Source organism: Peromyscus leucopus, chromosome 1 (genome assembly GCF_004664715.2).
Source record: "Peromyscus leucopus breed LL Stock chromosome 1, UCI_PerLeu_2.1, whole genome shotgun sequence".
Classification (NCBI taxonomy): domain Eukaryota; kingdom Metazoa; phylum Chordata; class Mammalia; order Rodentia; family Cricetidae; genus Peromyscus; species Peromyscus leucopus.
In genome coordinates this window covers 48791380-48801491 of record NC_051063.1, presented here as the reverse complement: position 1 = coordinate 48801491, position 10112 = coordinate 48791380, and the positions used below count along the sequence as shown (strand labels likewise).

The 10112-nt window shown below is 52.3% G+C and overlaps 1 protein-coding gene across 1 annotated transcript; it reads right to left on the bottom strand.

Annotated features, from left to right (window-relative positions):
• Positions 1-144: 144 nt before the first annotated feature.
• Ankrd2 (ankyrin repeat domain 2) lies at positions 145-9060 on the bottom strand. The gene is made up of 9 exons (XM_037206922.1): positions 8833-9060; positions 5139-5240; positions 4857-5015; positions 4655-4762; positions 2943-3041; positions 2518-2616; positions 1344-1442; positions 1063-1160; positions 145-397 (listed from the first exon to the last, which is right to left on the bottom strand). The coding sequence occupies exons 1-9, from the start codon at positions 8929-8931 to the stop codon at positions 226-228; spliced, it is 1035 nt and encodes a 344-aa protein (XP_037062817.1). The 5' UTR covers positions 8932-9060; the 3' UTR covers positions 145-225.
• Positions 9061-10112: the final 1052 nt, after the last annotated feature.

Genomic DNA, 10112 nt, shown 5'->3' with positions numbered 1-10112 from the left:
AAAAGTAGGAGGATGCAGAAAAAGCAAGGCCAGACCAGAGTAGGGAGACTTCCTAACTCAGGAGTCAAGGGACTCCGCATTCCCCTTATCCCCAAGTTCATATCCAGTCTCCGCTCCTACGTGTTTGGACGCAATCACCACAGATAGCAAAGACAGCACTTTATTGTGTTGAGTCTGTGGGTGTTCCTCCCAGACTGGCGGCAGGCAGAAAACTCATAGTAGGGACTATTGCCCATCCGGCGGTAGGTATTTACTGGGCTGGTACCGGCTGGGGGGTCTCACGCCCACTCCCAGGCCTCTCCAGTCCGTTCTGTTCTGATTCTGGCTCAGGATGCTCCAGGGCATGCCGGGTGTCTGCTTGCCATAGCTGGACCAGGTCCGTGGGGGTCTTTCCTGCCTGGAGAAAACAGGAGACTATATTCAGGCTTCAGCAGCCCAACAGAAATTGCTCTCCGCTACATCCGTGGTTCTCAACTGGAGGCATCTAGTGGGCAGAGGCCTGTGATGCTGTATAACCCTCCTACAACGCACAGGAAAGTCCCTTCATTATGAATGGCCCAGCATCAGTGCCTGTAGTGCTGAACACCCTTTCCACGTGCTCCTGCTTTCTCAATGCCTCTTAGCCTTTCTTGTGCCAGGAGAACCTTTCCATGCCCCTCTTTTGTGACTGTTCTGTGGACCAAGGCTTGGATCAGAGGACATCTATTCTCAGAACACCTGAGGCCCGCCAAGAACCAACATGATGTCTTAGAATGGTCCCACCAACCAAGTACTTTGACTCTCCTCCAGCTGGACCTCCATGATGGGGCCTGAACACTGCGGTCCCCTTTGCCCTACATGGGGATCTTGGGGAAGTCCTCTCACCACCTCTCCTATTGTTTCTCTGAACTTGTGGTCTGGACCTTGACACATAAAGAGAGATCTGGGAAGGTAGGTGATTAGGGTGTCATGGCCAATGGCATGTGTACCTAGGCTGTGGCTGCCCCATGGCCTCTGCAGCATCCACTAAGCGTCCACAGCTTTAAGGGCTCACCCTACCACCAGCAAGAGACATACACTCACCAGGTTCTAGCCATCATGTCGGCCCCATGCAAGAGCAGCAGTTTGATGATTTTGTAGCGGTTGAGTCTCACAGCATCGTGCAGGGCGCTGTCCCCTTCCTAGAGCAGGTGTAACACAGAGCATGACCCCTGAGGTCAGTGGGTGAGTAGGGTTAGAAGAGATGGACCTTGCTCAGAAGCTGCAGCCCGTGGGTCCTGTAAGGAAGGACTACCCGCGCATGGCAGCCTGTGAGCTGCCCTTACACCCACGGTGGCTGAGCAGGGCAGGACGCAAGCACTCACCCTGTCTTTGGCATTGATATCCAGACCCAGGGAAAGAAAGTGCTCCACAATCTCCACGTGCCCGGTACGGACAGCCACATGCAGGGGAGTGCTCAGTAGCTGTGTGGGGAGGAAGGAGGACTGTTGGCACATGGGTCTGGAACATGGTGTCCTGGGGTGGGGAAACTATCTTATCTCTAGTTTAATCCTACTCCCAAGTCTAAGAGACAAGGCCTGAGCCTTGGAGAGGAGACAACGGTACGACATGCCACTATCCTTCTCAGTGGTCTAATCATACAGCTTCAAGTGCTGTGTCCTCTGGCTAGCCTATCATGCTTCTCCTCTTGCCTAGCAGTGAGCTACTACTGTCTACCCTCTACTCTTTTTTAAAAAGACAGGGTCTCACTATGTAACCCAGGTAGCTGCAAACTCTCAGTTCTCCTGCCTCTGCCTCCTGGGTGCTGGGATTGCAGAGGAGCACTACTATGCCTGGGTTCTTCTTTAATTAATTGACTTGTTTTTTCATTGGGGTGCTGAGGATTGAGCCCATGGTCTTGTACATGCTAGGCAAGGATGCTACTGCCGAGTCACCCTCCCAGCCCATTCTTCTGCATAGACCAGGCTGGCCTTAAACTTAGAATTCCTCCTGCTTCTGCCTCCTGAGTACTGGAATTAAAAGTGTGTGCTACCATGCCCAGCTTCTTTTTAATAATTATATCAGATGTCATTAATTAAGAGATGACTGTGATAGACACAGCAAAAACTTCGTATGTTAAAAAGTAATTCATTTACAAACATTCCCCTCCCAATCTACGTAAGAACGCCACAAGTTTTACAGCTGAAGAACAGTGTCTCAGAGGTCAATGTTGCATGTAAAGAAATGGATGGATAGAAGGATGACAGATTAATAAGTAAATGAATAAATAAATAGATGGATGGGCAGGTGGATGATGAAGGACGGCATGATCCTGTCTCTTCGAAGGGGACCACGCCTCCACGAGAACAGGTCTTTTGTCTTTCTCTCCTCTCAGCTCTGGCTCCCAAGCTTCCTGAAGGGCCCAAAGCTTCTCCGCAGCCACTCTAGAAACCTGGCTAGCCCACTGCTTGCCTACCACTGGCGCTTCCTTGCCATTTGCCGCCCTCCACTCTCCCTGTGGCATCCCGGTGTGGGCTGCACCGGGCACCACAGCCTCACCTTGTCTCTCACGTTGGTGTTGGCTCCTCGGCTTTGCAGGAGTCTCACCACCTCCAGGTGGCCTCCACGGCAGGCCCAGTGCATGGCTGTGCAGTCCAACTAGAAGGGATGGATGGGACATAATGGCAGAGCTGTAGGGAAGAAAGTTCCCTGGGGGAAGGTTGAAGCCAAGAAGGCAGAGGACACGGACACACACACACACACACACACACACACACACACACACACACACAAGGGACAGGGAGTAGGACAGACAACCCAGGGCCCAACTAGTCTCCAGTGAGAGTCACAGAGGCAATTCAGGGGAGAGATGGGGCTTACCAATGTCACAGGACACACAGAGGTAGGATCTGCCCCGACAGGAAGTAGAACTCTACTGATACTGGATCTACTTCTTACCTCCTACCCAACACCTGCCCTCTCACCCGATCCTGGAAGTCCACGGTGGCCCCACTCTCCAGAAGTTTCTCCAATATCTCCATGTGGCCCTCCAGGGAGGCACGATGCAGTGCTGTCCGTCGGAACTGCCCCAAAGAGACTGTCAGGCCTAAGTCCCAGGCCTGAGCCTATATCCCATCAAACCGAGGCCCAGGCCTGAGCCTATATCCCATCAAACCGAGGCCCAGGCCTCAGCCTATATCCCATCAAACCAAGGCCTAGGCCTCGCCAAAACTTGGGGCCCACGTGTTCTGTGTTCAGCCAGCTCTTACTCAGACTGGCCTTGAAGTCCGGCCCTGGCACTCTAGCCTCTTCACCCTTTGCCCAGCTGGATGCTCTGCTGCCATGGCTATTCTGCCCTCACTTGTTATGATGTTGGTGATGAACTGCAGCTCAGTGCCATGATTTCCCTGAGCCCTCTTTGCCAAGATGCTCCCTCCCCGGTGATTCCTGGGTCTAGGGAGCATTGGCAGGCTGAACTCCATTCCCCCAGGGCTCGGCAGGGCCTAGACGCACAGGCCACACCCGATTACTGATTCAAGGAAGGAACAAATTTCCCTCTCTCAAGGCCAGTTTTTGCTTTGGATTCGGGAAACCTTCCTGCCATTATGCAAATCTTTCTATATGCTAATGTCTTTCATGGCCTTCCTCTTGTTTTTTCTTGTTTTGTACTCTTAGCTTATAGGAAATGGGAGAAAAAAGATTAAGACCCTGGAGGCAAAAGAATGGAAAAGATGTGACCTACTATAATGCAGAGTGGCCCAAGGGTGGGTGGCCATTGGTAAGGCTTGCTCCCATGAGAGAGGTAAGAGCAAGGAGCATCTTAAAAGTGCCAAGAGGCAATTTCAGAGGAAAAAAGTACAACAGGTGACAGAAAAACTTAAAAAACAGACGGTGGCCATAGTCGCATATGACATATTTCATGTTATATATTTCCACAGTAGAATAATAAAAATAGGGGCTGGGGTGTGAATCAGTGGTAGAGCACATGCCTAGCACACACACAATGCTCTGGCACTACAAACGATACTAACAATATTAATAAATAATTGTAAGCCAGGCATGGTGGTGCATGGCTTTAATCCCAGAACACAGAGGCACAGGCAGGCAAATCTCTGTGAGTTTGGTCTCACAAGTTCAAAGACAGCCAGAGCTACACAGTGAGACCTTGTGTCAAAATAAATAAATAAATATAAATAATTGTAAAAAGAAGCACGAGCATGTGCCATGAGAAAGAGAAAGTATCCTATCTCAGCACGTGCTTTATAATCTTTCCATCCACTCAACACCTATTGAGGCACTCATGATCCATTTGATCATTACTTATTGGGAAGGCAGTAGACCATGTTCACCGTAGCAGAATCTGAATCTCGGAGAGACAACAGCCCAGCCACAGGTCCCACAGCTAGGAAGTGGAGACATAGGATTTCAGCCCAATCTCCCCAGCCTGAGCTCTCTTAATTGGATTCCATTCCTTCATCTCCCATACAGAAACATGTGACATTTGTTATGGAGGTGGTCTGAGCTGGGGAAAGGTTTAAAAAGCATTGGGGGAAATTGTGGAGTGAGAAAGGAAGCATCCACCCTAAGAACATCCATGTGTGTTCTCAAACGAGCCCAGAAATGGAGCTGATCCAGGACCTGACCCGGGTATGGTGGTGGTCCTGAAGGGGAGGCGTGCACCGGAGGGGGCCATCACCTCATCACAAGTGTCTGCCGAACCTCCATCTGCCAGGTACTTGTCAATGACTTTCATCCTCCCCTCCACTGCAGCTTTCAGGAATGTTTCCTCGTCCACAGGGCCGGTCTGCAGGAAGAGCATCCACTCACAGAGAATAGTAGGGAGATTCGGGGCTTCCCAGGCTCCCCCTGCCCACATTTGTCTATCCCAGGACCCTTACAATCTCCTCCGGCTCTGGAGGTGGCTCCTGGGCCGCAGCCAGTGCGTCTCGCTTCTTCTGCTTGCGTTTTTTCCTCAGTTCGATGAGGTTCTGGATCCCACCCACGTCAATGATCTCACGCCGCAGGTCCAGGGATGTCTTGCGCACGCGCTCTTGGCCCTGCATGGGTTTGGTACAGAGTGTGGGGAACTCGGATGGTACAGGAGCTGAGCAGGCAGCGGGATGAGGCGGGTAGGGGTCTGGCTGCCCTGCCACTCTGTCCTGTCATGGTTCCCCGCTTACCTTCACCTTTTGTAAAGCGGGACTCTGCATCCCAAGGCGCTTCTCTTCCTCTAGAACCAGCATGTCCATGGACAGCTTCCCAGGAGCCGCTCTTCGAAGTTTCTGGAAAACCATTTAAGATTATTTGGTAACAGCTATTGGTGTGGTTTTCAGCCAAGTGGAAGGTTATGATCAATTTTTTTGTCAGGGTGTGGTAGTTCACACCTACAATCTCAGCACTCGGGAAACTGAAACAGGAGGATTACTGCACTGGAGGGCCCATCTGGTCCACATAGTGAGTTCCAGGCTAGCTGGTGCTACATGGTGAGACCCTGTCTCAAAACCCAAAACAACAAAAACCACCACAACAAATTCTAGCATACCTAAGTCTACTGTATAAAATATGTCATATTTCTTTATAACCTACACACAGAGTCCTATAAACTTTCTTTTTTCTTTTTGAGACAGGGTTTCTCTGGTTAGCCCTGATTGTCCAGAATTCACTTTGTAGATCAGACTGGCCTCAAACTCAGAGCTCTGCCTGTCTCTGCCTCCTAAGTGCTGGGATTAAAGGCGTGCGCCACCACCACCGGGAGGCTGTTCTGTATATTTTCATCTCAATATTACATATAATGACTAATACAATGTGAATGCTGTATAGTTCTTTTTATTGTTTAGGGGATAAAGACAAGGGGAAAGTCTGCTCATGTTCATTACAGATACAAATTTAAATTTTTCCAAAGAGCCGAAGAGCTGGCTCAGGAGTTAAAAGCATGAGCTGCTCTTCGGAGGACCTGGGTTTGATTCCCAGCACCCACATGGCGACTGTAATTCCAGTTCTAGGGAATCCAACTCCCTCTTCTGGCCTCTGCAGGCACCAGACATGCTTGTGGGGCAAGATACACACAGAGAAAAGCATTCACCCACATAAAGTTGTAAGAAAGTTTCCATCTGTGGCTGTTCGAGTCCAGAGAGGTAGAGCCCAAGGACACAGGGGTCCAATTGGGAAAATCTCCTTTGGTGAGGTCATTGTGATCAGATGGTAGTTTTTGCTGCCAGGCCCTGCACAGGCTAGGCAAGAGCTCTACCACTGAGCTGCGGCCCCCAGTCCCATCATCTCTTTCCTTTTGCAAAGCCCTTTGGCAATATAAAAGCTTGCTAGTTCTATCAGGAACTGCATTTTCTCAGAACTGTTCATCCCTGTGAAATCTAGAGCTTGGATGGAACAGCAGCTTCTAGCTTTTCTGGTCATGTAGTCATGGTATGATGAGCCTCCTCTCTCCACCTGAATGAAGCTGGTTTTTCCAGGCTGCTTCTCCACTCTTAGTGAAGTTCTGGCACTCCCTTCCTGGAGTCTCCCAAGCAGCTCAGAGAGTTGTGAACCTAGGAATAAGTGCCCAGGATGAGGGTAGCAAGGTAGGAGGTCGGCTGGGGAGAACTTGCCCCCCCATGTGGCCCAGGCACCTTGCTCATTTCCCACTGATCCCTGGTGATTCGCTTCTCCAGGGAGGCTTCTAGGTTTTATGTCTGATGCCTCCCATTTACTTTTTTTTGTTGTTGTTGTTGTAGTACTGAGCATGAAACTCAGGGCTTTACATGTCAGTCGAGTGCTCCACCAAATGAGCTACACCCCTCTCCAGGGTTTGTTTTGAAGGTCTCCTTGACTGCCTTTCTTGCCAGGTTTATATGACTCTATGGTGTGAGGTCTCCCTGTGCTGGTCTCACCTGAAACAAGCATCTTTTTCTAGGAAAGAAAGACATGACCTTGGGCTAAAACTACTGTTGCTTGTGGGACCCTGGCTTGGTGACTGGAAAGCATCCAGAGGGAGGACCTCTGGCTGAATCACCTGCTGTCTCCATCATTCACTGTGACAGGACCTGGCATGTACTGGTTCCTCACCCACACTGCTTGTTAAATGAACGGACAAGGAATGAGTGAGTGCACAATGGCACGCAGACTCAGCATCTCTGGCGTCCTGTAGCTCTGGGCAAGGATGATCTTACCTGGTAAGCCACAGCCCAAGGCGGCCTCTGCGCCTCTGCTCCTACCAACATGAGGGGCCACAGGCTCCCTGTGAGGCAGGAGGGATTATTTATGGATTGTAGCACCACCCACTTCTTCAGGCTGCCTCTGGGTGTGTGTTTGTGGGCTGGCGGAGTCTGCACTCAGTGAATGCTTGTGAGATTGGATGCAGGTTTGTGAATCAAAACAAAACTCCCACCTGACTCCACAGACCACACTTCAGATGAGAGAGAACGCTTGTGAAGAGCTCGGCCCAGAGGCTGCCTCTGTGGGCACCTGTGTCCTTGCAGCCCTGGGGCTATATTTGTTGGGTGAATGAATGGAAGAGGACTGCTCTGTGTCCCCTTGTGGAAGGTTCCAGTGTGCTGTGGCAGCCCTCCAGAAATGACACAGCAGCCTGACTCTCCTGCCCAGCAGCAACAGCCATGTGCACATGCTGGGGGCGGGGGTGAGAAGTGGGATTCCTGGAGGTCCAGGGATGCCCTGGGACTGTCCACACGCCTCTTTGATAAATCTGAGTCACCTCTTCTCTGAAATGACCACTGCTGAGTTCCTGTAGTGCCCTCCCCCATCCACCCGCTGCAGAAAATTCTTTTCGGCGACATCAGACCTGTCTCTAATGCAAGTCAGATGTCACAACTCTCCCTCACTCTGGAACATTTCGTGGCTCCCCACTGCCCACAGGACATGCACCTCTTACCTGGCCTTCCCTAGTGCGTCCTCTGCCTTTCCAACTTACTGTCACACATTCTCATGACTGCCATACCTTCACCATGAAAACTGCAGCTTTCTCTCTCTCTCTCTCTCTCTCTCTCTCTCTCTCTCTCTCTCTCTCTCTCTCTCTCTCTCTCTCTCTCTCTCCTGAAATACTCTCCCCACACCCTGACTGCACTTAGCACTCCTAAGGGCCCAGCTCACATACTGTCCTGCTCGGAGTAGTCCCAGAAGGCTGGAGTGGCATCCACCCTGCTCATCATAACTCTCCATTTTCTATTTGGCCATTTCTGCTGCCTTCTTAGTTGACTATGCAAAGAAGTGTTAGTTAAAATGAATGCCCGCCTTCCTCTATGCATTGGACTCTAGGCTCTTTTTTGGGGGGAGGCGGTAATCTCACCCTGTAGCCCCCCTCTACATTATGGGTGTATACCACCACACCCGACTCGGCTGTTCTGGATAGAATTTAGGGCAGGACTAGTCAGTACCCCAGCCCCACTTACTTGTCCAGGAGAAAATGCACCTGGTGCCTTAGGCCTCAGCACGCACTGCCCACAGTCCTGGGTAAGCCCCAGCTGGCCTTCTCCATCCCCCTTCTCTACTCTTATCAGCTTATTCTCCTGGAACAACTAAACCGTGGAGGTGTTCCTACCCTGGCATCCAGGGGACAGCTGGGGCGTGTGTGTCTCAGGACCCTCCTGACTCCCCATAGTGCAGTCTATCTCCCGAAGCCCAGGTGAGTGGGCAGGGTCTTGGGAAGGTCTGCCCCCCCAAGTGTCTGTTTGAGGGGCTGAAGCCCCATCTCTCACCACCCACAACCCCATCAGGAGCATCCTGGTGTGGAAATGGGCCTGGCCGGGCCCCAGGCGATACCTGCCCAGCATGTTGCCTGCAGCCAGTCCTTCCCTTCCCATGACAGTACAGATGGACTCCTTAACCTGGAGCCCCCCCCCCAACACTCTTCACCCTGGCTCCCACCTCAGTTTCTTCCTCCTGGGCAAGCCGCTGCTCGATGAGCTCTGTGGCTCTCTGCACTGCCTCGGGACCCTCCATGGTGCCCTCCATGGTGCCCTCCATGACTGCCTCAGCAAGCCACAGGGCACAGGGTCTTTATAGGCCAGAGCACCCACCACGCCCACTGGGCGCCTTTGTCATGAGCTCACGGCCTCAATTCTCCACCTGCGTCCCCCACCTGTCACCTTCACCTCGGACAGCCCCAGGGAGCATGGGAAACCACTGCCCAGGCCAGGGAGGCTGCCCCTCCCCTAACCTCTGGCCTACGGGAGCCAGAAGGCACAGCGCCCCAAGAGGACAGCTGCAGGAAGGGGTCCAGTGTCCTCAGTGCTGGGAACTGGCTAAGTCTTAGCCAGGGTGAATATCGCTGCAAAAAGGACCAACATGTTGCCATTGGCCTGGATGGCAGTGCCACCTGCTGGATCCCAAGAAATCCTGTCCGGCTAGTGTCGGACAGGGGTGCTGAAAAAACCAAACATGAGCCCCCAAAGACCTGCGTTTCTAGGGGCTTTGGGGACCTTCTCTAGGCAGGAGTTGGAGCAGCTGCTGCCCTCTGGTGGCAGCACACCCTAGTGAAGCATGGCTACACTGAATAGCATGTCCATTAGCCAGCCATCGACAGACCCCGTCCATCTGTTTGCCTCTTCTTCCCAGGACCCTCCGCACAACTTACAATGTTGCTTTAAGAGAAGACTCTGGGGAAGCCAGAGCGCAGAGCCAAGGCCAGCTGACAAGGAGTACTATTTAATGCCAGGCTGCCTTGGGCGAAGCTGGCCACACTCCCTGAAAACAGAGTACATGGAGGAAAGGCAGAGAGACCTGCACTCTCTGAGCTCCACGCCTGCGACTTGCAGCCTGCAGCCCTGGGTCACTGTGACCCAGGTTTAACCTGCATGGGGCTGCAGATGCCCCAGCTCTGCACTTCCACAACCGCAAGTGATGCCCCTGGTGACACCTTATCTGAGATTCCCTTCTGGTAATGCACACAGTTCCCCAGAGGAAACCCGAGGAACAGGCAGACCCCCGCCCGACCCTGGCTCACACATTTCTGAAAGCTCTGCTCAGACACAGCAGGGCACTCTATCTCCTCCATCTCCAAACTGGCACTGCAGGGCAGCAGGCACATAGCTCACGCTGCCTTCTGTGGGTGCCCCCCCCCCCCCCCCGGAGCTGAGGACCGAACCCAGCGCTCTACCACTGAGCTAAATCCCCAACCCCTGTGGGCACGCCTTTGCTCTTTCATA